Source organism: Ciconia boyciana, chromosome 10, assembly GCF_034638445.1.
Source record: "Ciconia boyciana chromosome 10, ASM3463844v1, whole genome shotgun sequence".
Taxonomy (NCBI): domain Eukaryota; kingdom Metazoa; phylum Chordata; class Aves; order Ciconiiformes; family Ciconiidae; genus Ciconia; species Ciconia boyciana.
Genome location: NC_132943.1, coordinates 42,276,657 through 42,297,017, shown reverse-complemented (window position 1 = coordinate 42,297,017; position 20,361 = coordinate 42,276,657). Strand labels below are relative to the sequence as shown.

General features: G+C 42.7%; 1 protein-coding gene across 5 annotated transcripts in view; it reads left to right on the top strand.

The window, feature by feature from the left end:
* The window catches only part of AGAP1 (ArfGAP with GTPase domain, ankyrin repeat and PH domain 1), a 385,812-nt gene that overhangs the window by 244,923 nt on the left and 120,528 nt on the right, over positions 1-20,361 (top strand). For all 5 annotated transcript variants that reach the window (XM_072874082.1, XM_072874081.1, XM_072874078.1 and 2 more), the window contains one exon: positions 13,271-13,439. In XM_072874082.1, coding sequence (XP_072730183.1) covers positions 13,271-13,439 — 169 coding nt within the window. The remainder of the gene's footprint in view (positions 1-13,270; positions 13,440-20,361) is intronic.

The window sequence follows — 20,361 nt, the reverse complement described above, 5'->3', positions numbered from 1 at the left end:
GAAGTAATTCTGAGCAGCCTTTAGAAAATGACATAGCTATTAAAATACGTGCCATAAAACTTTTTCATGTTAAGGTGTCTATCATTGTATCTGCCCAAGGACCCTGTCCGTCCCTCTCAGTGTGTGTAGCACAATCCCTAGGTACAGTTTGGGGGCGGAAGGAGCGCAGTGATCTGACTCAGAACTAGGCCACCCATCTGCCCTGGCCATGCCAGTAGGAGGAAAGGTGAGATTTGTCAGAGCTCGTTCCATGCCAGAGCAGTTCAAAAGACAGAGCCAATGTGGAGACTCCAGCTCCTCAAACTCCCAGGGGATTCCCAGCTCCTTCGCCTGCTCTGTAGTACAGGCAACCGTAAAATACAAAAAACACGATGTCGCCCACACCAAGATCTTTAGAATCGTATCTGGTCTTACATTTTATCATCATACCACATATGAAAATTGAAGGGTGGCCAGCCCTAACGTTTTTAGGGGCAGTTGTTTCTAAACCTGTTGATGTCATTTTGAGCTCCTGCACAATTTTTCATTAAGGAGTGAAAATCAGGGTTTCGATCAGATGCTTCTCTGTAGATATGCTCCAGGGCTTATAGACCTGCACGTGGAACTGGCAGGGAACTTCTGCTTTAGATAGGTGATGTCTGAGGAGCATGGCCACACTGATGCTGTGCTTGCACCAACTTGCTCTTCCCTGTCTGCTGAATATTAGCACTTTCTCTGGCTTGACACAAGATTTCGTAGTCTCAGATCCTGCCATAATAATGCTTTGCTCTAGTTTCTGATGTTACATCCATGCCTCTTAAAAATTATTTAATAAGTTAGATGACAACTAGCTTCAAGGCATTGCTGCTTTCCATCAGAAATCTTGTCCCTCAGCCCTTGTGTTCTGGAGCAAGGTTTTCACTGTTCCTTTTTGTGAAACTGTACGAGTCTGTCCTCTTTGGCTGCTCTTAGTCCCTTTAAATTTGGGGAATCCTTCCGTGAAGTAGTCCCGAAATACCCGAATTGCATATTGGTATTGCTCACGGAAGGGAAGCACGGATACTGCGTGCCTTTGAGGCAGCCCCCGCAGAGCTCCCACATGTGTTGGCCAACTCTGGGTCATCAGGCAAGGAGGAGGCAAGCTGCCATTGTCTGCGCCCGAGTCCCTTCCTCACTTTGTAGAAGTGCTCTATTGTTCCTGGCGGTTGCTGTGCATGTGTTAGTTTTTCATTGCCTCTTGCAGACAATAGAGTACTTCTCTGTAGGCTTCCCTGGAGCTGCTTAGTCTCCCCCAGAGTGAGAATCCATTGAGATTAGAGGTAATTACTTTGAGATTAGAGGTAAATCCATTGGAGATTAGAGAGAATCCATTTAAAGAAGAAGTAATTACTAGCCTGTAATTGTTTCCCTCTATCCTCTGCCGTGTCGTCGTCCGTCCCCCCCCACCCCAAGAAAAAGGGTCACGGCTCCATATTTCCATTTGCTCAGACCTTCTTGCGTAGATCGGAGAGGTTTGTAACGTACTACTTTTCCCTTGGCTGTATGTGGGTAGGTAGTGGTGAGGGACCATGCTCAGCTCCTAGCTGACAAGAAGCTACTGGGGAAAATGTCATATTCGTTCAGGGGCTTCTTGAGACACCTTCACTGAATCCACTCTCTAGGAGTGTCTAGGCTTCATTCGTGTTAAAATCTTTCCGTGACACGATTTGTATTGTAAATGATGCTGGTTTAATGCCTTATTTCTGTGGTCTTTAGCCTTCAAAGAGTCACTGCACTGCTTCTGCAGTATGTTTCCGTACTGTCAATGGACTATTTCTTGTCAATTAACTGTTGTTAACATACGCTGCCGAGCATTCGTCACTCACCAGGCAGTAGTATGTGAGTAGCATCTTCTCTGCCCTGTGCAAACCACAGTGGGAGGAAGAGGCAGGACCAGATACTTGAAGTCAGTTGCACTCCCGGTACAGTTTGCACAAAACTTTGTAGGCAGGAAAGTCAGAATTTCTTTTTGGGTATCGCCAAGTGAATGGGTTTTCCCCCAAACAGGACTCTGATAATGTGTTTCTTGTTCGGTTTTGCTAGTTTTTCTTCATCTGTAACTACTTGTTGCTTTTTTCACAGCAAGCCAAAGAAACTGATGGATTTTTAATACTGTGCTTGCATTGCTGTTTGGGATAATTTCTTACATTGTTTGGAAAAATAAGGACCTTGTCTCTACCAACCTTCCCATTAAATAGCATTGAAGAAAACAACTTTTGTTAACCGTCTAAAGTCCTTTTCCTAAACTCATAAAACGCCTGGCTCTAATCTGACCTGTTCGTTAGATTTGGGTTATCTCAAGTATGCAGGTCATTTTGGTTATACAAAATTTTGCAGTTGTAATTCCGTGAAGCGAAAGGTGGGCTGGCCTCTAGTGGTGGCAGAAGAAGTAAATTTAGAAGATAATTTGGTCTTTCCAGACTGTGGTTTGAGTCGGAACATAACACCTGCATTGGAAGAACCTATTATAATACTTCGTGGCTGATAGTGAGCGCTGTGTTAAATATTGCTTGAGATTTGGCCAGAAGTGGATCAGTTGTCTCTGTCAGACGTGTTCAGTGGCGGCTGAGGCATGAAGGCAGTGTTTTTAATACAGAGAATGTGTCCGTATTGCAGAAATCAGTACTGTCACCCTCCTTGAAAGGATTGGCTACAAAATGAAAGGTTCTGGGGTGGGGAGCGAAAAATCAAATTAGCACCTTTCTTACAGAGGAGGTGTCCCTGGAAGGGTCAGGCCTGTTTGGCAGGGCAGCATTTTGAAATGACTGTTGTACTATGCCAGCTAAATGAGTAACTACTAATGCCACCAGGTTGACGTTTGACACAATAGCTAAATTCATATTCTTTCTTTTCAAGAAAGTGGGGGGAGAGAAAAATGGGGAAAGAAAAATATATGTACATAAGCACCCTACTGTGTTCTGACTTGGTCATGTCAGGTTTTTTCAAGAGCCTCAAACCTTCCTGTCCCTTGGGATGCTGAGGAGCTATGCCGATAGAAAATGGTGGGGATAATGAGAGAGAACTTTGACCTGCAGGCTTCAAAGTTCACCATAGCTACCTATTCATCTTGCGCTTCTGGAGTATAGCCGTTGAGTGGATGACTAAAATTCTGGCCGACAAATTCAGTGTCAGCCTCCCCAGAGGGACCCGGGGGAATTTGTCTAGGCATCTCTTGGCTTTTAATGGCAGAATGCCATGTGCGAGGGCTCCCGAAATGTATTCACCGGGATACCTGCTGGGCAGCGTTACATGCCATGTCTTTATCTAAGCCGTATCCCGATGAATAGCTGATGATGTTTCACCACTGTCTGTCTGCCAGAGGGTTGCCATCATGCCACAGGTCAGTCGACGACAAAGCTTTAGCTGTGGATGTCCATTTTCTGTTCTTGTATCCCCATCATCATCACTGCCCCCATTTATAAAAAGAAAAAAAAACCCTGAAAACAGCTTTTTTAGGGATGGGCTTTTTTTCCCCCTTTTATATTTAATCTGTTCTAGATTTGCTTTCACATAAAAGCACAGTGCTGTGGCACCTTATGGGGGAAGAACAGCTTCTTAAATACAGGAGAAGGAAGGTCTGATGCCCATCACGTAAAAGCCCATCTAGAACACACATGATATGTAAATCCCATGTACTACCTACACAGCAAGGTTGATTTTTTGCTTGCTGAGGTCTATATTGCAGTAATGCCCTTCTTAAACCATGCTCCGATCCTCACTGATCTAGTTTGATAACCTGCACTGAGGTGTGAAGTGATTGAGAGGGGGAAACCTATCCTTTATCTCCTTGAGACGTGTGTGGATTCACCTGGTCTGCTCAATTCATCTAATAGTAGCCACGGTTTCAAAATTCTGCCTTAAAAATAGTGTTGACTGGGTGAGCGGCCTATGTGAGCTAGCTCAAAGGAAGCATTAGCAATGTTGCTATCCTCAAATAAACTGAATGTATTCTTTAAAAAAAGCAAATTTTCAGCCTGGTAAGGAGTCGTATCCAACACTAGGCTAAACTTTGTGCAAGAGCTTCAACAACATATTATACGGACACGTCTTCTCGGAAGATGATACAGAACAGACCCAATACGTGGGCCTGTAAAATTCTTTGACACTTGGGGTGGGGGACTGGGCTTTCAGGTGAGCATTCTTTGCTTGGCCGTTTCCTCCAGGCAAAGCAGACTTGGGTGAGAAATAGGAGGCTATTGAAAGTGTCCTCTATATCAAAGGACATCTGGAAGTTCCAGTATCTGAAAGTGGTGTAGATCCACACACTTTTCTCAGGTCCCATAATATGCAGTGTTTTTCTTAGAGCTGCAGTTGAAATTTTTGACCGTTATCAGTTCTTAGGATTTTCCTGAATAATTTGAAAATGGAAAGCATGCTTGCAAATAAAGTATTCCGTCTCCCCCCATTCGTAAGAGCACAGCATGCTAGTTGGGCTGCGTGGCCTGTCGGCAGCGGGGTTGTCCGGCCGCGGAGCTGGGGGTTGCTCTAGCCAGGGGAGCAGCGCTCGCCTTCGTGGTTATGAATAACCGCCTACAGACATCGTTCCGGTTCAGCCTGATTTTCAGGGTTGCGTTACCTCAGGCTGCTTAATAGCTCCGAAGTGTGTTGTTTGTGTTGCTTTAATAGAAATATTCATGCTCCTATATGTTTCTAAAATACCATCGTGTATGCCCTTTTTTTTCCCCCCCCTGTTTTTGCTTCAAAGGAATGTAAAGCTGGATATTGGCTGGCTCTGAGAGCCCTTCTAGCTGGCCTTTCGTATGAACAACTAATCCTCAAATCGGGCTTTGGTAAATAAATATTTGAACTGACAAAAGTATATGCATGTGTTGCTTTTCACATTAGATGTAGCTCTGCCTCCTGAAAGAGTAGTGATCAAAGCAAACCCTACAGAGCAAAAATGAGGATATAGTTTGACTGGCGATGAAGATAAATCTGTCTGAAGCATGTGTAAGTTTTTATTATAGTTATTGCATCCATTAATATGCCTAAAACATTGGTTAAGATAGAAAAAATGAATGATAGGAGCAGTTACAAAATACGTGTCTAGTAATCGCTTATTACAGTTGATGAGTTGATGCCGTATTTTTTCCGCTCACCACAGCTGGCACTCTCTGGAAGCCTTTTCATCAAAGCCATGTTCAGAGCAGCATTCTCCCTTCTAACATTATTGACTTAAATTTCCCAGAGCTTTCCTTTCTTAATTCTGGCATGTTTCACTGTGAATTTACATTGCTTCTAGTGATGGCTAGAGGATAACCGACCTTTATGGAAAAAATAAGTGTCAATCATGCTGCTGTAACTTTTTTTGGTAAAGATACCAAACGTAAAACATCTAACCTACGCTGTTTTAAAAGCAAAAGAGGCTTTTATAAAGTGGTTTGGCTATAGAGATCACTTATTTACTTTACAGCTTCCTGGAGGACTTCTTTGTTATCTTAAAGATGTAACAGAGTGAAGATCAGTTTGGGAGAAAAACTTAAAAACGGATAGGGAAACTAGAAGCTAAAATGTGTTTGCAGTCCTTAAGTGAGACCTATCATTTGGGACAGCTGTCAAGGCAAATTATTTTCCACCCCCCTGGCTTTGTGGCTTTTCAAACTAGAAATGATGTTGCCTGAAAGTGCCATTGCACCTGCTCTGCTCAGTGAAAAAGCAGACTAGTTCCTGACGATCGGCAAGCCACCCTGTGAAATACTCCTTAAATACATAATCCCAGTCGATAGGAAAGGAGAGGGAGACTGATCATTCACAGTAACTTCTTACAATCACTTCCATGACTTGTTACAGATACTCACAGGTCACCAAATGCACAAACAAGGCAAATGTGAAGCATTTTTAGTTTCAAGCCCATTCCTTTCGGAGGGTATGACAAGATTTATCACGTCATTAGCGTAGGATATTGTAGCAAACACAATACCGCTGTTGCAGAGCTGTGCGAACTTGCCGTATGTAGTAAGAAGCAGCAAACGTACATTTCTGTGTCATGTCTACTCTCGCTTCAAAAAGGCAGGGAAAATTTTTGGTGTCGGAATGAGCTGCAATTTAAATGGCAAAAGCCAAGCTAGTAATTAATCACGGGGCTTTATAAAATTCGGGCTTCCTGTCCAGCAGAGCTAACTGCTGTGGATATAAATGCTTCATAAATTACTCAGGATGGTAAAACTCTGATTTGTCTGTTACAGCAGTTCTTGTTACAAAGTCTGAATGCGAAGTGAAGTGCAGACGGAAGAATTTTCTTAAAATTTTATGAAAATGAGCGACCCATTTAAAAAAACCCAACATTTTGTGAAACTGCTTTTGTGTTGAAAGCGTTGCCCTAACTTCCTCCCCTGCCCCTGCAACACTGATCGAACTGATTAACGCATAGTATGGATATAGTCAATGCTTTTTATTACTGAAATGTAATGTTCTTGATTCCCGATGTGAATAAAACAGATTTGAGATGACCTCCTTTTTGTCAGGACAGAGTGCTTTAGGGTGATCAGTGTTTTCCAGAATGCGTTTTCATTCCTATGTTCTCCTCAGAAAATAACATTTCATTGCTTTTCTTAAGATTAACTATGTATTATGAAGCCGAATGATATTATGCCCGTATTTATATGCGAGAGGGGAGGATGGCTAATTTAACAGGAACATTTGATGAATATATTCCACTGTGGCTCATAACCTGATGGTAGGTTTGTTGCTGAGGTCCTTCCCGGGAAGGGGGGGGCAGAGGAGTTGGAGACTTTTGTTTCTTCTTAGGTGTGCCTGTGGCCCCAAATGGAAACCAATCAAGGAGCGATTTATGTTCATTAAGTGCTTGTCAAAACTGAAAAATTTTCTAATCAACAGCAATCTAGCTGAGGCCCCTCAATGGCTGGGAGTGTCGCCTCCGCAGTATCGGCTATTTGCCTGTTACAACTCTAGGCTAGAAATCCGCTGATGATTACATTAGGCTAAGCTGCGAAGTAAATGAACCATGTCTTATTTAGGTGCAACTAGCTTCAGTGTAGTCCTGCCCCGCAGGGCACTTTATAGCGTTTTATGGCTTTAAAATTAGTGTAGCTTCCCATTTGCTGCAGGGTGCTGCATGTTATGCCTTTGAACTCAATAAGCAAAGGAAAGGGGGCCTTTTGTTTTTTTTCTCCCCCCCCTTTTCTTCTTTTTGCAGTTTAGCAATTTTGTTTTGCATCTTTTCCAGACGGCGTTTTGCAATAAAAATGTCTGACTGCCACGTACAGGCACAAAAGTCAAGGCTCCATCCATTTACTGGTCTGCCGGGGGTTTGGGGGTTTTGGTCTGGTTTGGGGGGAAGGGGATTGGGTTTTGTTTTTCGGAAGCAGTTGTTGCTGATGGTGAACAAGAGGTTTTGTGGGTCCAAAAGGTCAGCTCACGAAATTGGAATTGTGTTTCAAAAAATATGCCACCCACAGTCTTTAAAATGTCATCCAGAGGTGCAGCTATAAACTTTCTTTTCCATAATAATTTTTATTTCGCCTCAGATGAGGAAACACTATTTCAGCCTCAGTAAGCTGAGTCTTAGGAGTGTTTTGTCCGATTGAATGGTGGGGAAAAACTAGCATGAAATGAAGGTGTTTTTCTCGGAAGCTCAGTGTAAACCAGGGACAGATCTGGGAAGGATGCTGGGCCTGGACCAGTTCCTAGCGTTGGAAGACAGGCTGCTTCTGAGAGAGTTTAATAGCTCAAAATGAGAAAAAGTGTGACATTCATACTGTGTACCATTAAAGACATGGAAAGGCATTGTTCTCTGAGAGTCTGTCTTGTTTGGGATGTTGAGCGTTGGAAAAGGGTGGCAGTGGGACAGGTACATGGTGGAAGAAACATGGGGAGGCTTGCTAGGAGAGAGATTTTTGTTTGTTTTTTTAAATATATGTTGATGTTATGACACATGGCAATCCTGAGAGGAGGGGTTTGGATGTGAGCTTTGAGTCCCTCATTCACGCGGCATTCACTGACTGCCACGATGTAAAAAAAAAAAAGTAACTTCAGTGAAGGGGATTTCTGTGCAAGGTAGCTCTATCCACAGTCCCGCCGAGCCCGGCCACAGGAGACCCGAATTGTTGTCTTCTACAGCTTGATCCTCCTGTCTTCTTGGGGAGGTTTCTTGGCCAAGTAGACCAGGTTGCAGCATTAGCCTTTTTGCTGCAATCCCAGGACAGACGTACAGTCCAAAGCAGTTCAATCAGAAAGAGTCCGACTCGGTCTTCTGTTGCTGCCAGAGCAGAACTGAACTTGCCTGCGCGGGCAGGCTGCCAGAACCTGCCCGCTCGGGTGCTTTCAGCGGAAACCTGGCTGAGTAGAATGGTTGAGCTCTCATTCTTCATGGGCTTGTTTTCTGTTACCTTGGAAAATATTTTGCAATTGTGCAAATCAAGAGGAAAATACCTACCTTAAGGACGGAAGGATTTGCATGCAGGCAGCTATACAGAAAAGTATGGGCAATTTAGCTCTCACAGTACTAACTGATAAATATTATATTCAGTAACTCAGCATTCGTAGGCATTTTCTTGCTTAATACACTGATAATGAAATACTGTGTTTTTGAAACACAGCCTAGGTAGTAGAAAGGCATTTTTGTGGGTGTGTGTGTGACAAGGATGACCATCTCTTGTATTAGAGACATTTGAAAATCCTCAAACTCCATAATGTTTTTGATAGCCACAGTGTTACATACCTAACATGAGCCACGTCTTTAACTTAAGGATCATTCTAGGGAGGAACCATACTGCCACATGCTCTGTGGTCCTTCAGTGAAGTAGTTGAGATAGCTGTGGTAGACTTGGATGGTGTGAGTTTGTGTTGCAGCTTCATGGAAGCCGCAACCATCACTTTCCCTCAGTCTCATCCCTATGCCCTTCCTCCCCTGAAAAAGGGGCCAAGCAGGCAGCAGCAGCAGCGCTAAGCGTAGCTGCGGAAGAAGAGATGTTTGCCTGTTCTCTTCAGTCTTCTCGGCTGGGAGAAAGTAGGCAGCTAGCTGGAAGCATCACATAAGTCTGGGTTCAGCTTGTGGCCCTTGGTGGAGCTTGTGGCCCTGGGTTCAGCTTGTGGCCCTTGGTCTTCTCTGGCTCGGAGGGCAATCAGAAGCCACGATGCGATGTATGGCAGCAAGTTTAACAACCACTGGCATTTGAAAACAAAAGGGGCCCCCAAAATAGCAGTGGGTTTTTTTTGGTAGGTCTGTTTAGAAAACAACATCATACCTGTTTGCTCAATTTGCATGTCTGAAAGGCTTCTGTTTAGTTAATTGGTTAAATTAATTTCTGCTGTTGTAAACAGGGAGCTGTATTAAGAGCAGAACTAAAGTAATTTTATTTCACATTATTCTGTGTCATGGCACATCGTTTCTTTCTTACTCAAGGCAATTCATTTTGTGGTGCTGTCAAATAATATTTTGTGTCATCTTCGGTCAATGTAGCTTTTACGATTTTCGCTGATATTTTAACAGTTTATTTAGTCCTCTAGATAATGGTCAATGGCCTTGAGTAGTCAAATTAACACCTCAGCAGCACTATATTTGAGCAAACCACTAACGGTAACCTCAGGATGAAAAGCGATGAGAATCAATATAGCGAGCGTATTTTTAGGGATTATTGATTGATTGATGCGTTCTGGCCTTAACTTGAAGAGGCAGCATTGCCCAACAGCTGACTAAGATTAAGTTGCCAGTTACTGATAACTGCAGGCCATTACCTGCGTAGTATTTCACGAGCTCGGAGATTAGATGGAGACCTTTTATAGTCCTTAGCTGAAGAAACCCTGGCGTTCGCAGGGTCTGTAATGCCTACCCGGCTGCAGGAAAACGCTACGCTCTTCTCCGGCTCATACCAGCCGTTGCCGTGAGAATTGGAGGCGACATTGATTTGATTCAGCGCTGCCCGTTATTCCTGTAGGGATCGATTTGGGACAACTGAGGCACTAATGGCTTGTCTCCCCCCCCCTGCCTCCGAAGGCAGCTCCGCAGAAGGTGGGAGCCATGTTAAGCTGTGCTGCTGTCAGCAAGCTGAGAGCTGTGGGTCTCCCCGCCACAACTCTCAATTGCTAGCAGGTTTCTCTCATTGCACCTCATTTGCATCTGGGGCATCAATTAGCATGTTTGTTGAGGCTAATTGAATGAAACTCAATCATAGCTCTTAATTGCTTGACTATGTGAAAAGAAATCACATTAATGCAGCTAATTAAGTGTATGGCAATAGATGCAACATAATTAGGAGCTAAATGTAAAAAACAAGCGGCAGCGAAGGTGCAAGCGCAGGGGTGCGGGGGACTGGGGCGCTGGCTTCTCCTGTTATCCACACGTTTGGGGAGGGTTCCCTTTCCTTTGCTGCTTGCTTTTTTTTTTTTTTCCCCTACGTTGCTGAATGATGAACATGGACAAGTTGAGAAGAAAAATGCAAATGGATTTGCAATTACTACTTTTTCAAGCTGTTGAGGGGCAGAAGATGGCACTTCTGGGGTGGCCCGCTGTTGAGTGGGCTCTAGGGACTTGTTAAGTGCTGTTTAAAAGTACTTGGCTTTGAATTACCCTCATGCCTTGTTAAAGGGTTTTTTCCCCTTTTTTCTCGGATCAGCATTTTCTACAACTAACATCTAGGGGAGTTATATCTGTAACATTTGCATATCAAAATCAGGCTTGCTGTCTTCTCTTTAACACAGCATATTCCAGATGACAGCAAGACCCTCATCTGTTCTAATCCGATCAAACCCTCCATTGCGCTTCTGAAGCCGCGACATTAGTTTGTAGTTTTAACTTTTATTCCCCAAGTGCAGATCTGAAGGAGCGCGCGTGGGGGCGGATGCTCCGCCGACTGGAAACTTGGTGCTTGCCTCTCCTCCTCAGGGAAATGCAGAGATTATCGCTATGCATCTTGCGCACAATGAAAGAGTCTTTATTATTTACATTTGATATATCCCTATAAATATTTAAGCTGACATTAATACCTATGTGGCATCTGTTGTGTTTGGGCACTTTCGTATAATAGCGGTATGGCTACAGCGCATTTATTTCCTGTTTGCCAACATTCACTTGCTCTCTCGAATGGTTTATAGCTCACCTAAGCCCGGTTTACTCTCAATTAAAAGGGCTTTAATAATGCCCTGTCACATCTCACAAGTTGGCAAGGTAGCAGGGAAATCGTACATGCTATTCATCTGAAGGATTTGGAATAAACACTTCCTTCTCAAATTTAAATGGCGTACAGTGGTGGTTGTACGTTAAATAAAACGTGTCTATTAAAAAGAGTACATGCTGAGGTTTAGTCACTATCTGATTAAGCCTCATTTTAGAGCCCATAAGCAATAAATGCTCAATTATGTTCTGCTTATTGTATTTTAATTTGTGAAGAACTGACACTGAACAAGAAAGTTACGCCAACTTGATAATTTATGGATGAAACAGTTTTGTTCATTTCTATCTAACACTGAGTGAATGAATTTTTATTAATGGATTGATTGCCTTTGTTTCTTTTGGCAGCAGAGCTCTGTGTCCTCTCCCCACGAATTGTTCAGACCCCCCAACAGCTGAGGGGAAAAAAAAGCTGGTGTGATGGCTTAGTTTTGGGGTTTTATCACAGATTAATGTTAGCTGTGAAGAAATGAATGCTGGTCCGGTAGTAGATTTTTGATGTGTTTTGAGCGGAATATATAATTTGTATTGCAAAAACTGTCAAAGGTGGAAAGCTTTTTGAGGGAGCGGATTGCTGCCCGTATTGTGGCAGCGTTGGCGTAGACCTCGGGTATGCTTTTAGTCCATTGGGTACGTACTTGTAAAATTGGTGCTCTGGTGGCGTACTGCAGGTTTGGAACCAACCTAATTAATATTGGTATTCTTTCACATAACACCTTCTAACCTGGCTAAATCTTGCCCTGACCACCTGGACAACTGGGAGTTATGTCTTTGCTCGTGCAGACGCCCGCAGCATCACCCAGGCGTGCGCTGATCAAGTTCTGTCTGGAAAGGAATTAGATTTTTTGCCCCAGCTGCTCCGCATAGAAGATGGCTCAAGAATACCATTCCCTTGGTTTCCAGCTTAACTCAAGAGCTTAGCCCAGATCTTTTCCTAGTCTTTAGTTCAAATTGCTGTTTTCCTCTTGGGGTGCATATACCCAGATGTATTTTTGTGCAATGCCCATGCCCCTTTTCACCCTTGATTTAGCGATGCTGTGCAACCTGTCTTGCATGACTTCTCGTAAGATACAGTCTCTTTGTTTCTTTTAGTGTCCTCATAGTTTTTCCAGTTTCAGTTGTTTTTTCTGGGATGCAAGTAACCACAACCATGTGTATCAGGAGATGAAAACTTTGGTATCTTGCGTACTGGCTTTAACATTCACCGTCTCTACTGGAAATACCTCTTCTGATGTATCCCAGGATCGCAGCCTCAGTGGCTGTCTCACCTTAGTGAATTGTCATTTGCCCTCTGATAAAGACACCCATGTCCATGTGCTTTTCTGTTTTCATCTGAAGCCCACGGATAATTTAGGGAATGCCTTTGAAGCTGGAAAGCAGAATCTCAAGAGCCTGTTTTTCCAGAAGCTTTTTACTGTTTGAAGAACTTTCTCATGGATTTCTTGGGAAGTGGTGGCTTGGCTCCAGTTAGTTGACCACTGTCTTTCCACAGCTGACTGGATTTGCTTATTTCCTCTTTGTGGGCTTTCAAAAAAAGAATGAGGAAAAGCCTTTTCTACTTCTGGCTTCCAGCTTTTAGTGTGTTTACTCTAATCAGATACAATTTGCATAATTTTTTCCCTTCTCTGATTTTTTTTTTTTAAATGCGTGGAGGAAGGATCATATTCTAAGGAAACAATGTTGTAATTGCAGAAACCTTACCAGTCAGTGAGTGCCCTTTCATAACTTCTCTGCCTGCCGACCAATTTTGGCCAAGTTTGAGGGAGCAAGAGATACATAAAACGTTGGCAGAGAGGAGACATGAGTAAGCGTGCTCATGAGGGACAGTCTGCCTTGTCTTCTCCTTCTCTTTGGGACCTGCGAGCTGGTGAACTCCTACATGTGGCTCAGAATCACCCATGTTGTGAGTTGAGGATGTATTAGAAAGCTTGGGACTTTTGGGAGTATTTGTAGTGAGAAGTGTGGAAGGGATTATCAAGAAAATGGAAGGAAGGGGAAAACTATATGATGGGTGCTGGCAGATGATGTAGGACAAAAGTCTTATGAAACCAGGTTTCATTAGTTCTATTGCTTACAGGACTACCTGTTTGATATTGGGGTTTGGATTTTTTTTCCTCTTACCAGGACTATATGCAGAATGTTCACGGGAAAGAAATCGACTTGCTGAGAACCACTGTGAAAGTCCCCGGGAAAAGGCCACCCCGAGCGACATCAGCTTGTGCACCCATTTCCAGTCCCAAAACAAACGGCCTCTCCAAGGACATGAGCAGTTTACACATCTCGCCGAATTCAGGTAAGAGAATACCACGCTGGGCCGAAAAAGGGAAGGGCTGCATTTCCAAGTGCCTGTAGGCAATTGTCATGTACTGCTGGGATGGGGATGATATCTAGTAATAATTTACAAATCCAGATAACCACTGATGTGAAACTTCTTAAGCCCTGACTGCTGATCTGCCCTCCATGAGAGATTCTAGGTTTCTGAGTAACCTCCAACGTCCATCTTTTTATACTTGTTACCTTATACTTGCCTTATACCTGCCAAAACCCTACATAATTTCACAAAAATTAACATTTGTGAAGAATTGATGCTGCCTTACAACTGATCTCTTAGGTCTAATACTTTGGATAAACCGGAGATTTTTGGAAGGGCTTTTTGTGGCTTCCTGATGGGATCCACAGCACTTCTTTCCACCTTTAGAAGGATGCATAATTTTGGACTTTCCAACAGCAAGATTATTCTGTAGAAAGCTATTTTAGTTCATTTATGGAAGTAGTTTATAGCTCCTTGTGAGCTCTAAACAGGGAAGTTTATTGTTCACTGAAGTACTTGTCCGTACAGCTAAGTGGATTTAAAAAATTGCATTAAGGAAAAACATTTAAGACAATTTATCTTGTAAAACGCACCGCTTATACAGAACTCATAATGGTATAGTGGTATAGCGTTGATGTGGAAGTTTTGTCAGCATGTTTGGGATGATGTCCATAAAGTGCCAAGTGCCTCTTGCATTTATGATGGACGTAGACACCTCCAGCACGTGCCAACAAAACCATCCAAATGTACTTTTGTCCCTGTGCAATACACGCTACGCAGGTAGGATGAGCAACCCCAGGAAGGAACTTGGTCACCCTGCTATTCAAGAGTCTTCTCTTGGATAGTAATAGTTATCTTATGCTTCAAGTTAAGGTGTAATTCTCTGCGTTTTTGCGATGCGCATTCCCCTTTGTTAGGGGAGGAGAGAGAAGGCTTTTCCTTCCAACCGCGGATGCTGCTCGTTGCGATTAATGTTTACAAAAGGAAAAGATAAAAAAAAGCCTTGTGGCTTTACAGTGGTGCCACTGAGCAGACATCCCTGGAGATCTTGTGTGGCGTGTTATATTAGTTTGGCTGGGGACCTGAAATGTCTGAAACCATGATTTCCTCAGACTCTTTTTCAAGTTGTAACCTACCCCTCGAGAGGCACAGAGCTGGCATTGTCACTGGAAGAGTTCATAGGAGAAAATTATTCATGGTTGGTTTGGTTTTTCCATTTTGCTGTTTAATTTAGATGACTGGGTGGGGGGGATGTTTTTGTTTCTCAACGTATTCCATAATTTAGGGAAGAAAAGTGCTGGACTGAGTCAATAAACCAGCGTAAAGACGTTTAAATAAGACATTTCTGCTTTTAAGACACTTGAACACAGGCAAAAATTACTTGATTGCTCCAGAGAAGTACATTTCGGAAAACATATTCAGACATGCATACTAATGTAGAGCTTATAACATGGAATTTACATGTGATGGCATATGCCTTAGATTGCCAGGTCAGAGGGAAACAGCTTGTACATGACTTCAATGAAATGTGCAATATTCACTTTGTTTCAGGACAGTCTGCACATATAATGCTTTCTTTACATGAAACTGTACAGTAGACAGCTCGCTCTGGCGGTGGTGGTAGCCACTGTGTATGTATCCTGGCTAGCCTCAGGTTTTATCACACAGCAATTGCTTTAAACGAGAAGAGTTAATTATACTAGAAAGTGCAAATGCTGGAAAACAGCTCTGCTTTTAGATAGTGTTTTTCAAATAACATGGTGGTAATAGTTGGAGCTTCTGTCCTCTCTCTTGGCTTCTTTATCATCATGCTTAGAAATACTGAAAGACTTTTCTGTTGTTGATGTCTGGTTACCAGAGCTCAAGGTAGTAAGCCTTACTGTGGTTAAGTCTTAAAATAATTAATGCCCTCCTACTGTATGAAAGAGTTGTATCCACGGGAAGTTGAACCTGATTTCTCTATCGTTACCTACTCGAATACCTTCGTTTTCCCTCTCATGCAGCTGGGATGCTACACTGATCCTTCTTTAATTTTAAGCAAGTTCTTGAACTGCTTATCTTTGCATGGCGCTCGTCCCATAGATAAAGCAAGCATTGATGTCTTAATTATATTACCCCTATAGCTGGCTGGAAGCATAACAGTTTTGAAGCATCTTGATAACTTGCTGGGGGAGCAGGCAAAGACAGGCTGGACTGAACAGCTTTACGCTCTACATGGCAGCCAGACAGCCTGTTCATACCGTGCTACCTGCTGTCCCGTGCCCACTTTGGGTGTCGGAGGATATAGAAGGGGGATGTCCCAGGTATTGGTGTGAGAGGAGGGTCAGTGAAGATGCGCGTGTCTCTGTAAGGTTGTATTTCATTAGTTCAGCTGCATACACAGCAAGTAGTTACAGACCCACTGTATGTAGTATTTTCCCTTGCAGCCATTGCTTCTGAAATTCAGGTTGGTACATTCAGTGCATTATCAGCCACGGTATCTCTCCTTTGGGGTTTTTCTTCACAGAATTTGTTTCTTCTGAAGAAGTTGCCTTCATTGAACCTTTCTTACTTAAAGGCCACATTTGAGGTCTGTCTGGTTATTGCATTTCTGGAGAGAATGACCAGCAGCAGCAGGATAGAGGAGCTTTTTTAGAAAGCTGATTGATCCAAGCAGTGGTTACTCAGTTAAAACAAACAAAAGAAGGAACTGCTGATCAGTAAAGTATTACTTTAAAAAAAAAAGAAATAAAAATGAAAAAAAATAGTAGTAGGACAGACTGGATCTGGGAAATAACTGTCAGCAGCTCAGCTGCGCATCAGTCCATATGTCACTCTCAATACCCTCGTGTTCAGGTAAGACTGAAGAGCTGCATTGCAGAGAGTGATTTTAAAATATATGGGGAATATCAGTATTGTAAAAAAGGCACTGTCACAAGCTGTGCCTGGCTTGTTAGTCTGCACTTTCATATGGTTAAGTTTATTGACAGTGGTTTTTATGCAGAGGGTCACAGCTTCTGTTGGGTGGGAGACCCGCAGGTACTCGGTGCTCAGCTTCTGGAGCGCTGGGAGGACTTCTGGTATTTCTGCAGTTGTCTGTCATGCAACTAAAAACATTTGCAAATTATCCCTGGGGTGGTGTCTCAGAGCTTTTTCTCAGTTGTTAGTGCTGGTAAAATATTGTCTTCATCTTGAGGGATGCCTTAAAATTGATCACAGGGCTGAAACTGTCTGCTACTGTTTTTCTGTTGGGAGGTTTCTGTACATGGACCTGCTGTACAGAGGAGGTTTGGACCCGAGCACAGAAAGAATCAGCACTTGCTATTTTTATTTTTAGGCATGCAAATACACTACATTCTCACTGCTTCACATGTTACCTCTTTCCCAAAACAGTGATGTTTTCTGTTGTTCTGTGCTTTTGCCAGTGCAGACTTGGTACCGGGAGTAATATTCCCCATGCCTAGAAGTGAGGACAGTATTTCATTTAATTGTTTGATGTGGTCAGGAACAGACTAATTTTCCTTCTGCTGTTATGTAATTGTGTACCGCTTAGTAAAAAAGCTAAGATATTGAAAGAATACCACTGTTAAATTAAAATGTCACGTTTAAGATTGCCCCTGCAAATAGAATTCACCGTCTTTGCTTATGCATGCTGATAGCACAGGATGACTAAAAGCATTTCTCGTCTGAGATTACCTATTTGCCACGAACTTGTGTTCCTAGAAATATCTGAACTTATTTTCATTCAGACATCAAAACAAAAAAAGTCAATGCATTTTTGTTATCAAATAGTGCTATACGTTTGAAGTCGTCAATGATCTATTATATTAAACACTGTTCAGAAGATGCCCCTTAAATATGGGTTTCATTGCCAACTTTGCCGATAAATACATGTATTTGATGTCTATTCGATTGCCTATAACTGACATGTTTTAAGTTTATTCCTTTGCGAGTGCTCACCAGATACTTTTCACTGGCTTTTAGTGGAATTACTTATAGTTTGGATAGACGCCAGCGCATCGGCTGGTCTAATAGGGAGGCAAAGGCAAAGCCTCTTGCCTGTCAACTGGTGGGTTATAAAATAGGTGCTGGGGGGGATGCTGTCTCAGAGATTGGTACCCTTCGGCATAGGTGTCAGGGATAGCATATGGGCAGACTTGGGATAGCTTGGGTCAGGGAACGGGAGCAGTCATTGCACAACAGATGCTTTGGGGATAGCTTTTATCGCCTAGCTCCCACTTGATTTCTGAAGGGATGAACATCGGTACCTTGTGTGTCTGCGAGGCAGTGCTTGCTGCTAGAAGTAGAAGGCATAGCACTTCATCCATGAGAGAGCTCAAAAGTTCATTCAACTTCTCTTCTAATCCCCACCACAGTCCGTGAGGCAGTAGGGCAGCTTGAGCTCTTCCTTCTCATCACCTTCCCTGTCTAAAGCCTTCTTGGACCCGAGTGATCGCTTGCATCAAACGTGTTCAGTCTCTTTCTCCTGCATGTTTAAGCCCAGTGAAGATCTTTCCCAAGGTGCTTCCCATAGCGTTGCTGTGAGAAGAATAGAAGGAATTAATAAGGGAGATGGCCTGAATTCAAGAGGAGTATAATCAGTTATTTGGTAATATGATTTATAATGGCCAAGCAGTAAGTGAAAGTTTTATCTATTAGATCTAATTGACGTAGAAGTCACATGCAGAAGGAAAAGTTTAAAAGCATGTAATTCCTAGCACACTGAATGTAGTTGTGCTTTGTGGCACTCCTCCTTGTCTGAACAAGATTGTTTTTCTGGTTTTAAAGACTGTTCAATAAACAGACATATAATAACTATCTCTCAGTGACAGCTATCCCGATCTGGAAATGTGTTTACATCCCAAACATCTGGAAGCAGATATCTCTAGGAAATAATCATCTTAACAACAAAAGCCAAGTTCCAGTCCTTCTCGAGAGTTTCCATTTCACAGATGTAAAAAAAATAAAGACCTATATGAGCATTTGTGAAGGAAAAAACCCCAAGATTACTCTTTCCTGCTGGGTTTCCACATGGGCACAAGAGCTGGGAAAAAGACTTTTCCCGTGATGTTTATAGTCATGGTAGGACAGTAACCAAACTGGAAGTGAAAACAGCAGTGGGAAAAAGCAGTATTTTCTGTACTCTGTCAGAAAACAGACCAATGAGTAGCAGGTAAGGCCGTTTCTGCTGTTGCAAGCCCAGACACCTTGCTTGGAAAAAGGTTGATATCTCCCCCCACCCCCCCGAAGTTTTGCCATGACACTTTAAAAGTGAAGGCTGGTCTGTGGGCTTTCTTGGGTTCTTGGAGGTGCAATTTGGGGTTTATCCTGTAAGAACTGGGATTCCGTGTGGCTGCTTCTCCCAGGCCATATGGAGGGGTGGGGGGTTGTTTTGGTTTTGTTATATGAAGGCTTTAAGTGACAGGTTTTTAACTGTGGCTTTATGAAAGGTGCTCACGCTTGTATGCTAACTTGGTAGGAATCTCTGAGTTGGGGGAAGTGGAAGCCTGTTCCCTTTAATCTATAGTTACGTTATTTTTGTGCTATCTTAAAGTTGTTGAATGATGCTTAAGTAACTTAAATTTAAATTAAATTTACATGGCAGTGAACATCATTTTGTTGATGCATCTCAGTTGGAAATGCTTCAGAAAAGAGTAACTTGTGGGTTTGCTCAGTTCCAACTTTATCGAATAGTTGGTTGCGTATTGCGGCAATGTCAGAAGGGCCAGCAGTCCTGTAAATCAGCCGCTGGCCAAGTCTCTCTGCCTTTTAGAAGCTGACTCAGTTCGTGCTGCCTTTGGAGCAGGAGTGGGTCTGGGTTTCAATTACTCCCAAGTTGGGTTGGAGTTGAGCTGGTGACCTGAAGGTGAACTTATTCCTGAAATCTCTCCCAGGAGTCATTTATTTCTTCTCCTCTACAAACAACCCAAAGCCTGAGCTGCAGCAGGAGCCACTGATGTAGAAAGTTCACATCTAAAAATAGCTTATGGTGTAGAGATAAATTGTTTCCTGATTAATACTTCATTTAAATAATTTGGTGCTATTAAATTTACTTACAATAGTGAGTGTACGGTATGTGAAGTATCCTAAAATGTGTTAGCTACATAGCCATCGTTAAGTGTGCTAAAGGTTGTTATCTTCTAACTGTATGTGACACTTCAGACGTGTTATAAGAACGGCATCTTCACATTTTTATAAATGTGAGTTTTCTATCTGTTATTAATTGTGATCATCTATCAAATCAACGTAGTGGTCATTAAATGACCTTATTTTACACTGAAGTGCTTGGAATCAGGCTGAGTTGGAATGGACTGCCTTCCAGACTTTTCTTTTAAAAAGGTAGAGAATTGGTGTTTCAATTAGACCCGTATACCTTCAAAGTAAGATTTCTGACATGGTGTCTTTGTATCCTAATACCTGTCTAATAATTCTGTTCTTTAACCACTGCATTTGTTTCTTTCCTTTTAAGCCTGACTTATATCTACAGCCCTGCCTGTCATGTTGGGTAGCCATTTTCCACAATATCTGAATTAATAGCTGCTGGGTCCGCAGAGAGCCAGTACCCTCTGAAGTGTTGCGTGCCATATGCAGGAGGGGAAGCATGATGTAAAACTGTGGGTAGGATCACTCCTCTGTTGTGAATTCAAGTCTTGATCCAAAGTATACTGAATTTGTCGGTATTTTTGTAGATCGTGTAATAATCTTTTTTTAATTGGAGGTTACTGTGAGGATTCAGATGTTATGATCAGGTTGGCGATGAATAAAAACGTGTGTCGAGCCAAGAGCATATGCATTTGCTCCAAAGCCTATAGGTCTTCAATGCTTTCACAAATATATGCAGAACTGAGTCCTAAATGCTTGAATCTGCTCTGAAGTCCTTACTTGTAGGTGACTGAGGCTGTGTACGGGAGCAGCGTGTGACTTG